This window comes from Medicago sativa, chromosome 1 (assembly GCF_051527215.1).
Source record: "Medicago sativa cultivar Bolivia chromosome 1, Bolivia_mono, whole genome shotgun sequence".
Classification (NCBI taxonomy): Eukaryota; Viridiplantae; Streptophyta; class Magnoliopsida; order Fabales; family Fabaceae; genus Medicago; species Medicago sativa.
The window spans coordinates 17,671,569-17,693,078 of record NC_140749.1 but is presented as its reverse complement, the minus strand read 5'-3'; the positions used below and the strand labels follow the sequence as shown (position 1 = coordinate 17,693,078).

Genomic DNA, 21,510 nt, shown 5'->3' with positions numbered 1-21,510 from the left:
TTACCTTTTGATCTTGTGGTACAACTTTTTAATTAAAAAATTACTTTTGGAAGGTTCATTTGATTTGCATAGGAACATCCTCCCTGTACAATCATAAAAGTTAACACTAACAATGATTAATTATATCATCCATATTATTACCTGCTCATAAGAAAATTATATCCATAGTATAAAATTATACAATGATACCCTTCTTATACTTGGCTCTGTCGGTTTGTTTATCATGCATCTTTGATAAACAAATCAAATCACTAATTACTCAAATGATTAGTACTTATACCGTAATTTGATTCTTAAGTGTGAAGGTTTTTAATAAGACAAAAGAAAACTAAAGGGAAATCTTCTGGGCATAGTAATACTCTGTATGTTATGATAAGGAAAAAAAAAATGTTTGTTTGATCTAAGAGTGTGTTTGGATGAGGTAGTTTGGAAATTTTAAAGAATTTAAAATTCTAGACAATTTACCTCAAAGTATTTGAATTCACTCATAACATTATATTTCCTCGATATTACATTACATTCCCCCATCCAAACAATGGAATTCACCTCAAAGTATTTAAATTCCCTCATAACATTACATTCCCTCAAAACATTCCCCCATCCAAACACACTCTAAAGGAATTCCGGGCACAAGAAATGTTTGATCAAGTCTAAAAGAAATGAAATGATGAATCCTCTGGTCAACGAAAAATATCGTATGTGTAAAAGGTATCATCTAGATAAGTAATTAATACTGAGAAAGCAAAGCCATCGTCCGAATATGACGATCCTCTGCATGGTCAGCGTAAAAGAAAGTCAAAGTTTAACCATCTGACCTAAATTATCCTCCGGATAATTGATACAAGAAGAAATCAAAGCTATCGTCTGGATAATTGATACAAGAAGAAAGCAAAGATATCCTTTCGATGATTGATATAATAAGAAATTTAAGCAATCATCTAGTTACAATGATCCTCTAAAAGGATCAAACTGAAGATCAAGTGGTAAGATTTGATTTAATAACATATGGATGATCTTTCAAGTGCAATGAAGTGATTCTCTAAAAAGTTTTTTATCTTAAAGAGACCATGCTTAAACAAAATAAGACAATGGATAGTATTACAAAGTCGTACAATCTATCCAACAGCTCTTTATTTTGTCTCAATATTTAACGGTATGAAAGGGGATATATTCAAAACCTTGAAATAGTCTTGTCTTGTCTACTAGTCTTCATGAAATAGAAATATTTGAAGAAAAAAAGACCAATGTAGGTGTTCAAAACACCAAACTTAGAAAGAAAAATGCTGTTATTATAAAAAAGAAAAATATAGAGAAAGCCAAGAACATGATTTAGGAACACACTGTAATAGACTGGCATACGAGAACAACTAGATCACAATGTAAATCAACCAAGTAGTTGTGGTACTTTTGTTTTGATATAAGATTTTAATGTATACCATATCTTAGAAAGTAATTATCCTAACCATGATTTTGTATCAGTCAAATTCAAACTCAAGCCTTCATATGTTTATCATCATGTAGTGACAAAACCTTTACTTGAAAAATGGAGTTTGGAAAGACGTTAAACACCCAGAGAAGTCTTATGGTTTGAGGCAAGGAAGTCCTTTGGTTTAACGAAGAAAAAAAAATCTAGGATATGGAGTATCTTAGTGGATTAAGTCCTTCTAAGATTAGGAAAAAAAAATCACTCTTAGTTAAATATTTCAATAAAAAAAAACCTTTTGATAATGAATTTCTTACAAATAGTGGTTAACTTAGAAAAAAAATTTAAATCTCAAAATGTAGCATATACCTCACCCCAACAAAACATATATCAACAACCTTTATCTTTATTCATGTTTTCCTTAATGAATATGGAAAACTAATATGAAATATTTTGTCAACATTAGAGACAAAAATAGAAGTTTACTTACGCAACCAAACCCATCCGTCACAACAAACCAAATGATTTTCCTAATGCACCGTAGTCTGTAGTCAATAACAAATTATTTAGAAAAAAACGAATTCAAATCTTCACTCAAATAACTTTTGGCCATAAAATAATGCATCCACAATCACACATAAAGGTTTTGATCTATGAAGCACGGATACAGACACTGAAATCAGACACGATACAGATGTTGAAACACAGACAATGCTAATAATTTAAAAAAATCACTTAATTCAATGTAATTATATGTGTCGGTATCATGTCGATATCGGACACGACACGTGTCCGACACCGGAACACACCTAATCCAAGGAGGGTTTGTGTTTCATAAGTTTTGATAAACAATAACACTGTATCCAAACACATGTTTATCTTCATCTTTGTTCATCTTGTTCCAATTCCAATTCAAGATGATAATCAATATCTTTTGTGACCTCTGCAACAAGGTCCAAGTATAAATCAGGACATGCACCTATAATATCCTCCTTTAGTTTCTCATACTCAAAAGTCCATCTCACAAGTGAACCATATTCGTTAATATCTAATTCGCAATCGAACACTTCTAATGTTCCTTTGAAACTGTTGTAACTCTCACTCACATCCCCATCAATGAGGCTAAATGTGATTACCTTATTCTCATCATCTATAGTCTCAATTTTAACTTTAGCACTTTCTTCATTTTCATCTGCAGGGATTCAAAGTATTTAGAAAAAAGTTGATTGATCATGACAAATAGATAAAAAGAAATTATAGACAAACAAAAACATATTTAATTTCGAAACTATATGATAAAAAACTACAAAGTGAGTGATTAATCTATTTTGCGATGATAAATTATTTATTTTTCACATGTATCTACTTTCTACTTGCGATGAAAAATACTATATTTAGTGGCATTATTCCCTTAAATACATTTTATTAATATATATTTTATTTTTTCTAACCACTATTTTATTCTAATTGAGAAAGTTCTTATAACCGACAATAAATCGGATAATACAATTACTTTTTTTTATGACATAAAAAATTTATAAAATGAGTCAACTTATAAATTAAAAAAGTACCAAAAAGAATTTTTATTTTATTTTCATCTGACAAGTCAATCCGTCCTGCCTCGTTTTTAAGCAGGTTAGGCGGGGTGGACCATGTATTAGTGATCGGTTCAAAATTTCAACGCTCCTCCAAATAAGTCTTGCTATGCGGACCGACATGACGAATATAACCCGTTTTGCCATCATTATAACCCTTGAGTTGGAAGAAAAATAAAAAAAGAGTTTTTAATCACCTCCCAAACTCTAATTCTTTATATGTGGAAACATGTTATCACCTCTCCAACCAAATATTTGTAATAATTAGCTAAAATTGTAAATTAGCACAAATTTATGTATTCTTGCTTATAATCAAAGCATATTACAAGCAAGGACATTAACAAAAGAGTGTTGGGTGAGTTCACTAGTAATAGTTTTTATATTTAAGGAGGGTGCGTTCATTGATAAATACTACTATTACCTTTAAGCAATAAATAAAATAAAAATATGAAACATAATAACCTTAATTACCTATTGTATATTCCCAGTGAATGACAGAACCAACATTTTCCCAGTCACCTTCATGCAATCTAGCTCCCTGTACTTGATCTGGGGAGATATCAGGAATTTGTTTAAGTTGCTTCCTGAAAATATTATAGACCTTAGCAGGAAGTGCTCTGATCTCTATTTCAGTGAACACTTTTCCATTTAAAGCCATGTTTCTGCTTTCTAATGTTTCTACTAATTAGGGATATCAAAGAATATATAGAATAATTGATTGAAATATATAAGATTTACCTATTAATGTGACACCACAAAACAGCTGTATATATAAGTTGACATTTCCCATTTTTTGTTTTTTTTTTGAAGTTGACATTCTTTTCTGCGTTAACTCTCCGGTTTCTTAAAGAATGAGGCCATAGTAGCTTGGAGTTCGGCCGTGAGGTAAAGATAACCTAACAAAAAATTATGTCACCTAAGAATCGAATTCGAATTCTCCTGAACGATTTATCTTTAATAAAACTCATTTACCATTTAAGTTTAATTGCTGGGTTAAAGTTGACATTTTAAGATTGCTAGAGTAAATAGAGTATAAAATAATATAATTGTGAAAGAGACGTAATATACGAGAGTCAAAGTTCAAACTCTAAATTCTTATTTATTAAGATGAATTTTTAAACACCAGGATATTTGATAAAAAAAAATTGAAAATAATGTGGACCATAATATTGATTCGACCATCAATGTTTGTTGTGATTCACGAACCAACTACCAACCATGTTTCGAATACACGTCCCACGTCCCTAGATGCTATCCTAAATGAATTAAAGAAAAATGATTCTGGACAAATTTTTTATAAAACTTTTGCAATAACTTGGTTATACTACAATTTAAATAGTAGGTTTTAATAGGGGGTGTACGTGGATAAGTTTGGGTTGAGTTGTGTTTAGTCAAATCCAAGATCCGAACTATATAGGGTACTCTGGTTTGAATTAGTTATAATAACTACGAGTTACGTTATTGGGTTGGGTTGGGCATACCCACTAATTTCTGGTTTGGGTTGGGTTGGGTTACCTAAATTATCTTTCTGTTTTTTTTGTTAATATTAAATGATTAAATAATGAGTCTCGTATTTTTTCATAATAACAATTAGTATTCAATTATTTTTATTATTTTGAATATGAAATTTTTTTGAATAACTTTTTGGCAATATATTTGAAAGTGTGGATATTTTGAAAATTAAATGATATACTCTTTAATTTTGAAATTATTTTATAAAATTCAACAAAAACAATGCAATTTGGACATAATGCTATTCTCGCCACTGATTTAGGCATACACCCCCTAGAACTAAGCAGAATTGGGCCAAAGCCCAATATTTCTCATCAAATACGATTCTTTCTTCTCACCCTCATTTTCATTCTTATGAAACCCTAAATCACATAAGTGCTCTCTCCCTTAGCCAACAGCCGCCGCCGATTTTCCCCCCGCCGCTGGCGAGATCTGCCTTGATTCGACAAACAAACCATGTTTTTCATATCTACTCAACCTTCTCTATCTTTCTATCCAAACATATTCGATAAAAGAGAAGATTGAAAATTGGATCCTATCGTTTTATGAAGTTTTCAACAAATCCGACCTTGTTGATACATATCATTCATCATCTACTTCTCTTCTATAAAATCATACCAAAACTGGGCTAAGAAGGTAATCCAAACTACTAATTTTCACACTTTTGTTTTCCTTTTCTACAAATTTGTTTACGAACTGCTTCATTATATAGGCAAATGCATTATATATTTGGAAATTTGATTGGTTGCACTGAATGTTTTCTCCAGATTCTTCTCTTGATTTCGTCTAGTCTATTCAATGGTCTCCTGTCTGTTGTCTACGTGCATTATTGATAGCAAATTCCCAGGGAAGAGTAACTATTTGGACTCAGCCATCTCAAGTAGGTGATTGTTGAGTACTATCAAAATTGTTAAGTCTAATTGTTATGTATTCTATTATAAGTTTCCCTATGGCCATAGATTTAACTGCCTTATATTTAAAACTTAGCTCAAAGGCTTAAACTCCATAGCTTCAAAACTGTGTTTTTTTTTTTTAATATTTTCTTATACTATGTGATAGCTTCATGCAATATTTAGCTATGTATTAGCCTTGAAGAAGGTTAATGTAATTGACCTAGTGCTTGTATCTTCCTCTTTTGTCCATCTTTATCCTTCTTTAGCTTGTGCGTTACTCATATACAACTATATCCTTTATGTTAGAATATAAAAAAGTATACCAAAATATCTTATATTCTAACAATTTTTTGGTTTGTTGCCAATTTCTTGACCGTTCAGGCGCCAACTAATCTTGTAATCGACAACGATTGTTGGCTACGTGAGCATGAGTGGCGGTAATATATCGCAGTTGTTACAAAGTGGCTATTAGGGGCTTCTCTGATATGCACTTAACTTTTCTTATGTGCAATATTTAAATTTCCTTTACATTGTCTTCAATGATTTCTTAAAAACACTATTTTGTGTCTGCATTTTTGAACTCTAATAGTTAATAAAAATGTGAGCGCGCGCGCTCACACACACACACACACACCCATATATATATATATATTGTAAAGTTCAATATGATTTTATTTTTTTCTAATCCGAGTTACTTTTTTGAATAACAGTATAGGTGACTTTCATCAAAATGACTTTCATCAAAATCAAGTGCTCCTACCAATTCGAAGTCAACAATTGTGGAAAAGTTTATTTCACAACAACCTCAAACTTCAGGTTTATCTTTTTCGACATGAAGTTTGAGGTTGTTGTGAAATAAACTTTTCCACAATTGTTGACTTCGAATTGGTAGGAGCGCTTGATTTTGATGAAAGCCACCTATACTGTTATTCAAAAAAGTAACTCAGATTAGAAAAAAGATCATATTGTACTTTACAATATCTATATATATTTGCTCACATGTTTATTAACTATTAGAGTTAAAAAAATGCACATACAAAATAGTATTTTGAAGAATTCATTGAAGACAATGTAAAGGAAATTTAAACAGTGCACATAAGAAAAGTTAACAGCATACCAGAGAAGCCCCTGATAGCCACTTTGTAACAACTGCGGTATCTTACCGCCACTCATGCTCACACATCCAACAACTGGTGTCCATTACAAGATTAGTTGGCCCCTGAACAGTAAAGAAGTTAGCAACAAACCAAAAATTTGTTAGAATAGAAGATATTTTGAGATACTTTCTTATATTCTATCATAAATTATATAGTTGTATATGAGTGATGGACAAAAGAGGCAGATACAAGCACTAGGTCAATTACACTAACCTAGGCTAATACATAGCTAAATTTTTCATTAAGGAATTTGAAAAATCCATCTCAGTTTGCATGATGCTATCACATAGTATAAGAAAATATATAATAAAAAAAACTCATTTTTGAAGCTATGGAGTTTGAGCCTTTGAGCTATGTTTTAAATCTATGGCAGTTAAATCTACGACCACGGAGAAACTTATAATAGAATACATAAGAATTAGACTTAAAATTTTTGATAGTACTCAACAATCACTTACTTGAGATGGTTCATTCTGACAAAACATACGTATGTGGTTTGTCGATATTGAACGGCGACTGATGTGCGTTTAATTCCGACAAAAGATATACATGAGGTGTGTTGAAAATGAATAGCAACTGATAAACAGGCACACAATAAATTGATTTATGCATTTGCGTGTTGGTGTCGAACACTGACCGGCGTGTGTCCAATATTGAGAAATGCATAATTCGACACGTGTACGTGTTGTCTGATGCGTACGCGTGCTGTTGTAAAAAAATATTTTATGTATGTATTGTCCCTCTTACAAAAAATAGTTTTTTTTTAATTATGTTTGAATTTTTTGTTTAATATTGTATGTAGTAAGAATCATTAGAAACTCTCACACACAAATAGAGGAGTTGGGTCCAAACCCAGATCACATTGTTCGATTTATCAATCTATGCATTTTGTGGACAAAAAATGTGTTCTTTTCAACTTACTTTATGTAATGACATGTTTGTTGAACATAAATTTATTCTTAATTTTTTTTTTGTGTTGTTGTTTTTGCCGCAAATGTTTTGTTTGTAAATCTATGATAAATAAATATGTGTGAAAGCACGAGTCTCACATTAGGTTAGATTATTTGGTTGACTAAATAAGCAAGGTTGCATTGTTTTAGTACATGTATTGTATTAATCTATCTTAAAAATTTAAAGAAAAAAACAAGAGGGATAGAAGCATTAAATCTTTTGGAAGACCTCTTTTCAAACAATAATAATAAATGTACACTTGGATTATTCACCTTTATTATTAGCGATCAATATTTCATAATCTTAGAAGAATATTGACGCATAATTGATTTGAATATCATCTTTTATTGTGATTTTGCTTTTGATTTCTGTTCCATGCACATTGTATTTGTTTTTTCGGATTTACGCATTGCGTTTTTTTTTTGTATTGTTGCGGTGGCAATGGTAAAGGAAAGAGCTCTTTGTTTTAGGGTTTGAGATGAGAAGAATCACAGATGACTGGTTGAGCACAGGAGAAGGGTTTGATGAGGGATGTTGAGTTTGACCCAATTTTTGTTACTTCACGGGAGGGTGTATGAAAACGGTGGTGTTAATGGCAATAGGTCCAAATTTTCATTTAAGAAAATTATTACTTTCATAGTTTTACCTTGCAATCCTGTGTCATGGTGACTGGTGGTGTCGTGCAGTGTGTATGCATTATCATTCAGCCTATCGGTAAACTGATCAATTTTTTTCCTCACATTAGTGTAGGGATGGAAAAAAAGGGTTGTGCCGACGTATATCTGCGGATAAAATTCTTCATGGGCACATGCAGGTAGCTAGACGTGTTCCACAGGTATATTAAATGAGTATTTAACTACCTGTTACTTTATGAATACATATATAGATTTAATGATACTCATGCCTACGGGTACATGTACCCGATAATATATTAAATAAATTACTAAAATATCCTTATATATATATATATATATATATATATGCCGTCTCAATAATTTGTATGAATTATGTAAGAATCATGCATTTTGTATGTATTATGGTATGTTGAATTTGTATGGATTATGTAAGAATCATAAATTCTGTATCGATTAAATAATTAAATAACACACGAAATAATTAAATAATTAATAAAGCAATTAAATAAATAAAATTCTAAAATCGGTATCCTTGGATACCTCGGTACCCGTGGATTAACGGTATAATGGATACCTACACGGGTATAAGCTGGGGAAGATTTTCTTTCTACCCGTACACATGGATACCCATTGACATCCCTACAGTAGTGAAACTTCACCTTCAAATAGCCGTTTTCATTCAATCCACTACAAGTAATCACATAATACGTTAGAAAATTTAAAATTAATTTCATAACTCGAAATAGAACATTAATAATATAAGGAATGTCATAAAATGTAATTGTTATCCTAACTAAATTGGTGCAAGAACTTATCCAAGAAATTTATAACTTTCATAGTCTTAATTTTTGTTCATGTGTTGTGGTGACATCGTGTAGTCCGTGGCCGACGGTAATTCCACTCATGCAAAAGCCTTAAAAACAATAATTTCCTTGCTATTTGGTGTATATCGATCAACACATCCTCTATTTTTTTATGCAATGTTGTGACTGTGGATCACAAATTTATGTAAAAAGTTGTGATGTTGTTGTTACCATTGCCACAATAGTTATGGTTGTAAATTATGATGCAAAGGCACAGACACGAAATCGGGCATGACATGAACACCGACACGTTGAAACCTTATTAATAATTTGAGAAAATAATATTGTTCAGTGTAATCATAGGTGTCAGTATCGTGTTGGTGTCAAAAACTGACTGACGTGTGTCCAATATTGAGAAACGCATAATTTACCATGTGTATGTGCTATACATGTTGTCCGACTCATGTACGTGTTGTACGCGTGTATGTGTTGACCAACGCGTGTCTGTGTTGACCAATGTGTGTACGTGTTGTACGTGCTGACCAACGCGTGTACGTGCTCCTGTTGTAATAAATAAAAAAGCTACCCGCACGTCTACTCGTTGGTCGCACACCAGTATTATTTATACATTAACGTTTAATAAGAGACCACCATTTTTTTCATGTCATCCTATCGTTTCGAAATAACAATACAAAAGTAGTGTGGTGTTTTACCCTAACAAGAGTGTGTGTATATATACATATCCTTTAATTCCTTCTTAAATTTATAAATAAAAATAAGTATTCATCTCCTTTCTCTCTAGAACTCAACTCCTAAACATCCCCCTACATTATGTAATAATATCAATCAGAAAGGTTTTATGAATACATAGCTCTCGAAGACAAAATGCATTTTAACACATATTTTCTAACATATGATTTAATCTCATTTAAATGTTAGCCGGTAGTGTAGTGTATTAACGAGTGTACATAAGAGCTACAGTAATCAATCTTTTATTTAAATCAAACATTTTACAAGCACACAGTAGCCATTTATACACATCAAATGACAATATATCAAATCAGCAAGCCTCTTTATTCCATCACAAGCTAGAATGAGTGACTTTGTTGAAAGAAACAAGCATGTGTGTGACTGAAAAACATAAAACAACACAAGAGTAAACTCCTATTCTGTCTCCAATTACCACAATAGTAATATTTTTCAAACTTATATTATCCATATATTAAAAATAATCATGAATATATAAAATTTCTCAACATATGTTTTGTCAGTCATATTATGTAAGATTAACCCCAACAATATGACCAACAAAAACATAAGCCAAGAACCTTTATCTTTATTCATGTTTTTCTTAACTGGATATGGGAAACTAAACTAATATCAAATATTTCCTCAACATTGGAGACAGAAATTGAGATCCCACTCCCTCTAATCATAGGTTTATCCGCATTCATGCAATTGGAATATCGGTGGCTGTTTGATCTAGATCGAACAATCAAGATTCAAATTTGGTATTTTAATCATAAAATAAACCATATGAACTGCATTTTTTGGACTGTCTGATCTTCATCGAAAAACTATCGATCTTCACAATGTATGAATGTGGGACCCTTGGCAGCAAGGAATCTGAATCTCAAAATTAGAAGTTTACCTATACTCTATTAAACACATTCATCACAAAATGTTTATTTAATATGCAATAAAACACTCATACCAAACACACTCCATCCTTGTTCATCTTTGTTGCTATTCCTTGACAAGATGAGAATCAATATCTTTTGTGACCTTTACAGCAAGGTCCAAGTATGAATCAGGAGATACACCTGTAATTTCCTCCTTTAGCTTCTCATATTCGTATGCCCATTTAACAATCCCACCACCATGTTCTTTATGAATCACTTGTAATATTGCCTTTAAACTCTTGTAACTCTCACCCACTTCTCCATCAAAAATGCTATATATGATTATCTTATTGTCATCATCTATAGTCTCAATTTTTGCTTTAGCACTTTGTTTTCTTCCTTCTGTAGGGTTTCTCAAGTATTTAAAATCAGAGTTCCATGATTAGGGAAAATAAATAAATAGAAATTAGAGACCAACGTAAACAAAACATATTTAATGATGTTATTTTTGAAATACCTTGTTTTTTTAATAAGCAAATGAAAAAAAAAGGTGAAAAATTCATATTAAATTCATGTTTTGTTAAAAAATTCTTTTTTTTTTTTTGGAAAATATTGTCATAATTTTTTACCAATTTATGGAAAATTTCATTAAAAAATATGAAGTTTAAACATGAGTTGACTAAAAATATGAAGTTTAAACATAATTTTCTACCATATATGGACTAATTTCATGAATGAATTTTTTTGGAGGGGCCAAAAGCTTAAATAATATTTTAGGGGGACTAAAATCAAACATTGATATATTTAGAGGGACCATTTACTTATTTAACCCTATACTTTTAATCTTTTATTTTTATTGAGCAAAAGAATTGTTTAGTGCAACATTGTTGTGTTTATAAATGACAATTTGGATAATATACAAGCTAATATTTTGAATGAATTATTTTTGCTGATAATCAAATCATGTAAAGTTTATTAACATCAACAAAAGAGTGTTGGAAGGGTTCATTAATACTTTTTGTGCGTTCATTGATGTATTTTACCTTTCATGAGCAATAAAATAGTAAAACTATGAAACATAAGGACCTTAATTACCTACTGTAAATTCCCAGTGCTTGATAGAACCAATATTTTCCCAGTCACCTTCATGCACTCTACCTCCATGGACTTCTGTGGTGATATTAGGAAGATGTTCTAGTTGCTTTCTGAAAATATTATAGAACTTAGCACCAGGTGCTTGAATTTCTACTTCAGCTTCCACTTTCCCACTTAAAGCCATGTCTCTTCTCTTTAATAATGTTTAGAGATATATAAAAGAATATAGGTTATTCATAAGTGGGAAATGCATTCCCTTAAATAGAAGATTAATTGTGATGATTATTTGATTATAAAATTAAAAGTACAAGATCTCCATCCACAAGCAAGTTATATGAAAGTGATAGATTGAAATCAAACAAATAATTGATTGAAATTTATAAAATATAATCTATTATTGGACATCACAATAAAAACAGCTGTATATATAAGTTGACATTTTTAGATTTCTAATAGAATATATGAAAATGATGATGGACCAAAGATTTGCTTACATAATATTGATTGGACAGTGTTTATCGTGGTTCACGATATAGAGACATAGAGTTACTATCTATTTTTTTTTTTTATAACAAAAATAATCATCGATATTCATTAATTTAAATTGATAGAGTATATCGATACAATACAAATTCAAAGTCGTTAAAAACGTATAAATGATGAATCTGTTAATAAACTCACAACATCCATATTAATAACATAAAACGGCATAGTACATATGTCTAGAAATATGACTATATTCAAGTTTTCGAAATCGGATATACAACATCGATGGCACCAAAATCATTAATCGAATCTGCACATAGTACTACCAAGTCCCATTCTACTCTTGTTATAGTTAGTCAAAAGCTTATCATGATGCATAATCTAAACAAGATGTCTCACTCTTTCTGGCACTTTTAACTTCCAGACTTGCTTTCATATCAAGTCCTCCTCATTTTGCTGATAATTGCAGAGATTCCTATACATACTAGAAATAGAGAACCGGTTTGCTACCCCTACTGCACAAAACTTCTATTGATAATAGTTATTGGTTCTAATATTATTGGTAATCATTACAGTTGATGAATATTAATCTTTCCTTCTAATCAGTTAGTCTTACCCTCACATCAATTAGAAAAGGAGAAAGAAAAAAAAAAAACCAACAAGCTGGTTACTCATACACATACTAAAAAAAGGAGATTGAATTATGGTTAGTTCAACAACTCCTTATCAATTAATCATATAAAATTTGATTAATTTTGTTTTTGGTCAAGTAAAATTTGGTTAATTAGTCATGGTGAGATGAACTATTTAACTTGTTATGCTTAGTTACGCCTAATAGTGATTCAAACACTATTCCTAAAAAAGATTACTTAAACACTAAAATCAATCAATTTAAGAATAGTATAAATGAAAACATAAGTAATTTATTAAAAAAATTAACTCAATATAAAAATATAATTAAAATGACATTATATACTATGGTTGTGCGTCAAAGAGACAATAATAAAATCTTTAAATTATTGCACAAAAAAAAATCATAAATAAAATTAGGAAAGAAACTAAACGTGGAGGTGATCTTTTAATTTGCAATTGACTTTCAAGGGTCAGTCTCAGCTCTTAAGCTTCTTAAAACCTTTTTTTGACCCATTTTATTGGTGTGAAGTATTCACCAACTTTATCAATGAATTATTGATCACGTTTAGGGAGGTATCTTCTTCCAACGTCATTTTTTATCCACATTGTTTGAACAGAGACATTGCTTAAAGTATCTGGGTCTAATTCCCAGGGCCGTCCCTGAGGAGGTGCAAACAGCTCTACTGAGCTGGGCCTCCAAATTTTGGGGGCCCAAATGTCTTTTTTTAAAAAAAATATATATATACTGCATAAAAAAGTAATATATAGAAGCAGCGCGGCATTGATTTCACAATTCTTGTCTTGTCCCCGCGTTAGCTATGCCTGGGTCAGGTGTTCAACTCCCATGTTTCCCTTTTTTCTTTTAAATTTCCTTTTCTTCTTTTTTCTTTCAGTGATTAATTTTTCTTTTCCTTTTCTTCTTTTTTCTTCTTTGATTGATTTTCCTTTTCCTTTTCTTCGTTTTTCCTGTTTGATTGACTTTTCATTTCAACAAAAAAAAAAAATTGACTTTTCATTTCCTTTTCTCTCTTTTAATTTTTTTTTTTAGTATGAGATAACTTTGATTTGGACATGATTTATTATGAATTTGAGTCTCGTCTATTCTCAATACTCTTTCCAATTCAGTCAAATTCTACTTAACTTATTGAATTATATATTTACAAATAAAAACACAATATATTTTTTTTAGAGCACTACTTGTAATTTTTAGTCCATACTTATCTTATAAAATAGTAAAGCTCTAATTTTTATTTTATAATTTTTTTAAAGAACAAACATTATAATTATTCTCTCAAATAAAACATTATAAATATTTTATTTTTACTTGTGTGCAAATTAAACTAGGGAAATTAACAACCTACAAGATTGATAAAGATATTAGCTTGAAGTTGTATTTTTATTTTTATGGATCTTATTTTCAATTAAAATAAATGATTGCTCTTTTTTTTGATAAAATAAATGATTGCTCTTTTAAAAAAAAATTATATTTTTATTTTATTAAGGGCCTATTTTTTATTGAGAGCTGAGCCTCCACTATAGGGACGGCCCTGCTAATTCCACTAGGATCAACGTAGTGTTGGTTCTCAAATACTGGTTTTGGTTCAAAGACTAAGTTGGAGCTGTGACATCAACACCTCTTTGTCGCAAGAGTTAATAGTAACAACTTTTTAGTTGTATAAGAGCCATTAGGGTTTGTCAGACAAAATGAAAACATCATGAGTATTGGGATTGAAGTGGAAGCGATTGTTGTTTTTTCTCATCGTGAACAACTTGAGGCAGTTGAGTATAGATAATGGAAATGTTTGGATGAGTTGCATTGCAGACATCATTCACCTGTAAGTCTAGATCATTGATGATGATTTTCCCGAACTAGCACACCAAGTGAAGCTTTCATTAAGGATGGTTTTGGCTTTGCTAAAGGAGCTCAAAGTTGAAGAACTTGTAGTGTTTGTGAGCACCAAAGACATATTTGTTAAATAGAACATTAGCCTACAATTTGTTAGATACCTTAAGCATATCCCAAACTAGAATTCGTTATGGAGATATTGATATCTTGAGCTATATATATACGAATTCAAATGCTTCCCCAAACCTTAGGTGTAGCTATTTTTTGCCAACCCACCACATAATACATTATATTACTTCACACTTTCCAATTATTTAAACCACTCAACTACCTCAACAACATTTTCTAAATATCCATACCACTCCTCCAAAACTCTAAAATGGGTCCCACTTATCTTACAATATACTTTAAATTATATTTTACATAGAAAAAAAAACTCAAAAGTAGTACAAAGTCTGACAAGTACAGGAAAAGAACCATGGCAATGCATTGCAACTATTGATAGTTTAGCTACTCGATCATATCCAATGTCAATTATCCAAGAAACTATGACACAAAAGCATTGGTTAATGTGTTACCACCCATTTTGACAGGCGATGTGTATGCTCTTAGAACCTCTTCCAGATGAAATTTAAAGTGGTTTGATCAATTATGTCACAAATATGCTTAAGGTTTTGAGTAAAGATGTAATGTCTAACCTCGCTTGTGTGGTTGATTTTAACTCAATGTGATGCCTACTCCCCAAAAAGTCTCATAGGTTTTTAACCCAATTAATATAGGGTCAAGAGTATTACCATTTAAGTCGGTTATGTTAACACTCATCTTAAAAGGTGGAACAATATTTTAAATTTTCATTCTTAATTGTGTAAATGCCACCGCATCCAAGGTTTTATAAGCGAGTTATTTAAAAGACCAGCTTACAATGTTTTGTAATTGCAAAAATGTCATCATATCACCATTTTAACACGATTATCATTTGTACGCTCAAGTACTTTGTCGTTTTATACTATTAACATGGATGTTGTGAGTTTATTCACAGATTCATCCTTTTTGTTTTTAGCGAATTTGTATAGCATCGATGTACTCTATCAATTTGAATGAATGAATGTCGTTTGTTTAGTAAAAAAAAAAATCATTGCAAATGGTTAAAATGGGGTCTTTAGTCCCCTTTTTACGCAAGTGATAATGAATATATCTAGAAATATATAAAGTCATAAAGATCAAACTCTAACATTTAAAGACAATAAGATAATATTAATATATCAAACACTTCTTGAAAGAAACAAGCATTTGTGACTCATAACCAGAAAACATAAATAAAAATTAGAATGTTGGGGATCCAAATTCCAAAAATAGAAGTATACTCAGCACAATACTAAACACAGCCATTACAACAAAGTTTGTTTTTTGGTTGAAAGCAAAATTTATTTTAGGCTTAATACATCTCCAGGTCCCTTAACTTATTTTTTCTTCTCACTTCAGTCCCTTAACTATTAAACGTTTCAATTTGGTCCTTTATCTTCGTTTTCTTCATCGATTTGGTCCAATTTTATTAATTTTAAATCCCTAAAAAAGAAGACCGTTGGATCAAGCAAGTTCATCATAACTTACCGTGTACCACCAACACCTAAGTATCTGAAATTTAATTTTTAAAAATAATATAAATCCATTTATATTAATTTAGAAATAAAAAAATCTAAAAAATTGTAAAATTAATTTTCAGACATGTGAGAAAATACCATTTTACCCCTGGCTTCTTTCTTCCATATTCCCTCTTTTCTTCCCTCATCCTCTTCTTATTCTTCATCATAATCTTCATGAGAAAAATCCAGACATTTAAAAACAAAAAACACAATTTTATTTTTTAATTAATTAACTAAACCAATTGACAATCATATTAATCAATTAATCTCACTTAGACTAAACCAATTGACCAAAACAGGAAAAACCATCTACAATTTCACCAAATTCAGCAAGGAATCCCATCTACTAATCTCATCCATCGTCACCCTCCTGGAAGGGAATCGTTCTCTGTTTCAACTTTCATATATCAAGATCCAATTTTCTTTTTTCCTTTTTCAAACCCTAGATTTCATAATCCACAAAAGAAGACAATGAAAGAAGAATTTGTTGATGATGAGGGGATCAAACTTGACCTTAACACACGAGTCATATTCTGATGTTTTTCCTCTTGGTTGATTCGGTATCACCTCCGTCGTGCCGGAGGAGTACGCCGTTGAAAGCAGGTTGATTCGTGAGAACCTTGAAACAAAGTTGGACGGTGAGAAGACGGCGATTCTGTTAACGCCGGCGATATCCTGTCGACTTGATTCTGGTGCGGCGGCGTTTCTTTCGGATGTGAGGAGGATAACTCCTGCGTTGGTGGTTTTCGTTGACAGTGACGGATGGACGGAGGCTGCGGCGGCGTTTCGTCGTGGTAACAGTGTCTTCTCAACCCATTAATCCCTAAATCCAATTTTCCTTTTTTATTTCATTGTTTTTGAAATTATAGGAATTTGTTTTAAAAAAATTTGAAGACCGATGACCGGGTTTTGTTAGAAGTTGAAATTGAAGATTTGTTTCCTTTTCCATAGAATTGCAATAAATATTGATTATTTTCTGGGTTTTTTTGGTGTTGTTTAAATTTTTGTACTGGGTTTAATGGCTATAAATGAATGAAGATGGTGTTTGAGAAGAAGAAGAGTAGAAAATGCCGTGAAAGAATTTTTTTCAAAATTTTTTTTATTTTTGAAAATTAATTTTCCAATTTTTTAGATTTTTTAGAATTTTTTTATTTTTTAAAATTAATTTTCCAATTTTTTCAAATTTTTTAGATTTTTTTATTTCTAAATTAATATAAATAGATTTATATTATTTTTAAAAATTAAATTTCAGATACTTAGGTGTTGGTGGTACACGGTAAGTTATGATGAACTTGCTTGATCCAACGGTCTTCTTTTTTAGGGATTTAAAATTAATAAAATTGGACCAAATCGATGAAGAAAACGAAGATAAAGGACCAAATTGAAACGTTTAATAGTTAAGGGACTGAAGTGAGAAGAAAAAATAAGTTAAGGGACCTGGGGATGTATTAAGCCTTTATTTTATAAGCAATAACACTCTAGCCAAACACCCTTCATCTTCTTCTTTGTTCATCTTGCAAGTGTTATTCCTTGATAAGATGAGCATCAATATCTTTTGTGACCTTTGCAGCAAATTCCCAAGAATGAATCAGGAGATGGACCTGTAATATCCTCCTTTAGTTTCTCATACTCAAAACTCCATTTCACATTCCCACCACCATGTTCCTTATCAATCACTTGTAATGTTACCTTTAAACTCTTGTAACTCTCACCCACTTCCCCATTAAAGACGCTATATGTAATTACCTTATTGTCATCATCTATAGTCTCAACTTTTTCTTTAGCACTTTGTTTTTTTCCTTCTGCATGGATTCGCACGTATTTAAAATCAAAGTTGATTGAACAGAATTATATATAAATAGAAGTTAGAGACACATAAAAAGTTGATTATCTATAAAAAAGTTAGCACATAGAAAGATGTTTAATTTTCTATCTAAGTGTTAGAAACATCAAAATTAACGACTAATTTGCATAATTCAAACTATAAGTGATGATTCTCAAATGAGCGATGATCCAAAATATAAGTAAAAATCATTCAAAAAAAGTATATCAAAACACCTATCTTTACACTTAAAATTTTCACACTGTAGACACAAAATCAAGCACCTTGGATTAAAGTTGATTAAAATAATTAGAAAAGTTTTTAGTAGGGAGTGGCCCAGTTAATTAATCCTCCTGATAGAGTCTATCATAGTGCATCAAATGCTGAGCTTTTATAGTGTGTTTGGTTTATAGAAGAAGTTGTGAAGAGAGAAATAGATAAGAGAGAGTTTGAGAAGAGAGAAAAAGGTAAGAAATAGAGTAGATTTGATGGATTGTTTGGTAGAAAAGAAAGAGATGAGAAATAGAGAAGAGAGAAATGTTGATTATATTGAAAAGTACAAAAATACCCTTGGATTAAAAATCTCACATAAAAATGATTACAGTAATTCAATTAGTACTTTATATAATTTTGAGTATTTTAAATAATTATATTACTTCATCCTTAAAAAACAATTATATTCCTTTAACTCATTATTAGATTAATTAATTATTAAATGAAGTAATTCAATTATTTCAATTATTAATTAATTGGACTAATTTAATAGTTTAATTTTTTAAGATCAACTCAAATATACAAGTAAAAAAAGAAGGGAAAGAAACTCATAAGCTACCATCATCATCATCAACCGACCCAGCCAATGCATTTGTCTCCTCGGTGCATCTCAATCCACCTGACATTTCCTTCATTTATCTACCAATAGACAATTGTTTTTAAATTATAAATTTCACTCAAAATAAAGCATAACAATTTTTGAAGATCTTTTTCTTTTCCTCAAACAATGAGCATCACTGAATATTTCTTCTCAATCTCAGATCTGTGTTGTTTTGGTATAGCAATGTTTTGGAATAGAACACTACAATGGTTGAATTGAAGATAAGGGCAAAGTTGGAATTGTAAAAAAATCATGCTTTCTCTCCCACTTTCTTCGCATAACTGGGGAGACCCAAATTTGAGTGGGTCCCACGCGAAATTAATCTCTCTCTCCAATTTCTCAGCTGTACCAAACTGCAGAAAGTGCATGTTTCTCTCCTAACTCTCTCGTCCCCTTCTCTCTCGTCTCTATTTCACCTCTACCAAACAGACCCTTAATGTTTTAAATTAGGTAGGCTATAGTGGTAGCATCTATTGCCAGTGCAAGAAAGGTAGAGAGATTAGAAGAAAAAAATCGGACAAATGGATTAAAAAAAAGTCATATTTTGTTTAAAATTTTGTTCCTTAGAACATCTAAATAAAATTGTCGTTCAAGAACATAAAAAAAATTTGTTCAAAGAATCAGAATATTGTAGAAGAAAAGGGAGAAAATAAGTATAAAAAGAAAAGGTAAGGGTTTAAATCAAGAAATTAAAAATCAACAAAATAAAATGTTGGTTGATTTTCCGACGCGGATGGGTTGACCAGAGACCGGAAAATGGTGGCCGGAAAATGAAAAATGACAGTCTCAAAAAATGAATTTTGTAGATCTGAGAAATAAAAATAACAATGTTATAGAGGACAAAAAGAAGATCAAAATGGTGGCTTTATTTTAGCATGGGACGGTCTGAGTTGATTGAAAAAGAAGAGAGAAGATAGAGATAATAGTGGTTTCATGGTGTTTTTCAGTGGAGAGAAAAATATAACAAAAGAAAGGAACGCATGCAGAGAGACAACAGACAAGTTTGGGAGATGGTTGGGAGTTTGACTAAGAGAATAGTCAATTGTGGTGTTGACACGTGAGAGAGAGGGGAGTTGCAAAAACCACATGTGTCTATGAAGCAACAAATAATATCCCTTTTATTTTCTTTTTTTATTTGTTATTTTTTTTTTTTTGAAATTTTTGTTATGTTTTTTATTTTGAGATATACTCCTTCTGTCCTATTTTAAGTGAGCATTTTGCTCATTTCAGACATATTAAAAAAAATTATATGTGAAAGAAAAAAAAAATGATTTTGAGTGTCTTTGTAAGTATTGGTACATTATTTTTTTATCATAAATGGAAAGTATAATACTCTTGAATTGAAAATAGTGAAAGTAGTATTAATTATAGTTATAATTGGAAAAAAATAATTGATATTATATTAAAAAGTGAAATGAGTCAATTTTTTTGAGATAATTTTTTTTTGTGCAAATGGTTCACTTATTATGGAACGAAGGGAGTATTTGTTTTTACGGTTTTGAGATATAATTTTTAATAGATTTTGAAATGTAATATTATACTTAATAAATCATTTTTTTATTATAATATTGATACGAAGTTTTCACCGTCGATTAACAATGATTTTTTTTTGAACAAGCCTGTCGATTAACAATGATTAATCTTCGTCGAAGAAACTACAGAGCATATGAACTAGGTTCTCATCTTTCATTCGGTTCTTTTTCATACGAATAAGACAAAAATTAAACTCTTAATCACATGCTTAAGGGTTCAAGTTCCTTACCACTTGAACCAATCCATTATTGGTTACTTACTAAATTATTAATGGGATTAAATTAATAGTAAAGAGATCTCCATACACCTAAATAAATGGTAGAAATATTGAAATATGCAGAGTGCTTTGATCATCTTAAAAGGTATTGTACACTAGACCAAAAGAAACAAAATAGTAAATGGTTAACTATACGAATTAAATTGAGTCAATTATTAAAATATAGACTTTCTATACTTTTTTGAAATATTCATATTCATACTAGAGTCTACAATGTAATGTTTGTGCAATATGAACATCCACAACTTATATGCCAATCACTGTTCAGAGGCGTGTTTGCTGCTCTTCCAAGAGATTAAAACGTGAAAAGAGAAAAAAATATGTATTTTAGCAGAAGAGCTCATACCGCTGATTTTCATGCGTAAGTGTTGAGGTTTTTGTCAACTGTAACAAAAAATCTGAAGTGATTACTGTTTACAACATAATAAGTTTGTAAAAAAAAAAAAAAGAAATATTCATATTTTTATAGACTTATTGAAAAATGTACTATAAAGTGATAGACTAATTTTATGATTTAAATAAATTAAAAATCCAAGAAAACCACATGGAACATTGGAGGATATTGCATAAACTCTGGACATGCAATGCATGAAATATGAACAAGAAATGTTATTTTATCAATTTTTTTTTACATGTCAAGGATTGGTTATTGTTCTATGCAAAGTCGTAGTTGATTGGCCTAGGCACTAATAGTAATTTATTTTCTTTTG

The 21,510-nt window shown here is 30.7% G+C and overlaps 2 protein-coding genes and 1 pseudogene across 2 annotated transcripts; all 3 read right to left on the bottom strand.

The window, feature by feature from the left end:
* Positions 1–2,012: 2,012 nt before the first annotated feature.
* LOC146953236 (kirola-like) lies at positions 2,013–5,679 on the bottom strand. The gene is made up of 2 exons (XM_085708478.1): positions 3,490–5,679; positions 2,013–2,615 (listed from the first exon to the last, which is right to left on the bottom strand). The coding sequence occupies exons 1-2, from the start codon at positions 3,674–3,676 to the stop codon at positions 2,305–2,307; spliced, it is 498 nt and encodes a 165-aa protein (XP_085564604.1). The 5' UTR covers positions 3,677–5,679; the 3' UTR covers positions 2,013–2,304.
* A 4,266-nt stretch (positions 5,680–9,945) lies between these two features.
* On the bottom strand, positions 9,946–11,918 carry LOC146953235 (MLP-like protein 43). The gene is made up of 2 exons (XM_085708480.1): positions 11,687–11,918; positions 9,946–10,993 (listed from the first exon to the last, which is right to left on the bottom strand). The coding sequence occupies exons 1-2, from the start codon at positions 11,868–11,870 to the stop codon at positions 10,716–10,718; spliced, it is 462 nt and encodes a 153-aa protein (XP_085564606.1). The 5' UTR covers positions 11,871–11,918; the 3' UTR covers positions 9,946–10,715.
* Positions 11,919–17,817: 5,899 nt separating this feature from the next.
* LOC146953234 (MLP-like protein 34) lies at positions 17,818–19,024 on the bottom strand (annotated as a pseudogene).
* Between the last annotated feature and the right edge of the window lie 2,486 nt (positions 19,025–21,510).

What these genes read in the sequence shown, in the direction of transcription:
- LOC146953235 (XM_085708480.1), bottom strand. Translation starts at nt 11,870, where the DNA reads ATGGCTTTAAGTGGGAAAGTGGAAGCTGAAGTAGAAATTCAAGCACCT. An exon ending in GCACTGGGAATTTACAGTAG is followed by an intron (nt 10,994 to 11,686) that starts GTAATTAAGGTC and finishes GAAACCCTACAG; the next exon opens with AAGGAAGAAAACAAAGTGCT.
- LOC146953236 (XM_085708478.1), bottom strand. Translation starts at nt 3,676, where the DNA reads ATGGCTTTAAATGGAAAAGTGTTCACTGAAATAGAGATCAGAGCACTT. An exon ending in TCACTGGGAATATACAATAG is followed by an intron (nt 2,616 to 3,489) that starts GTAATTAAGGTT and finishes GAATCCCTGCAG; the next exon opens with ATGAAAATGAAGAAAGTGCT.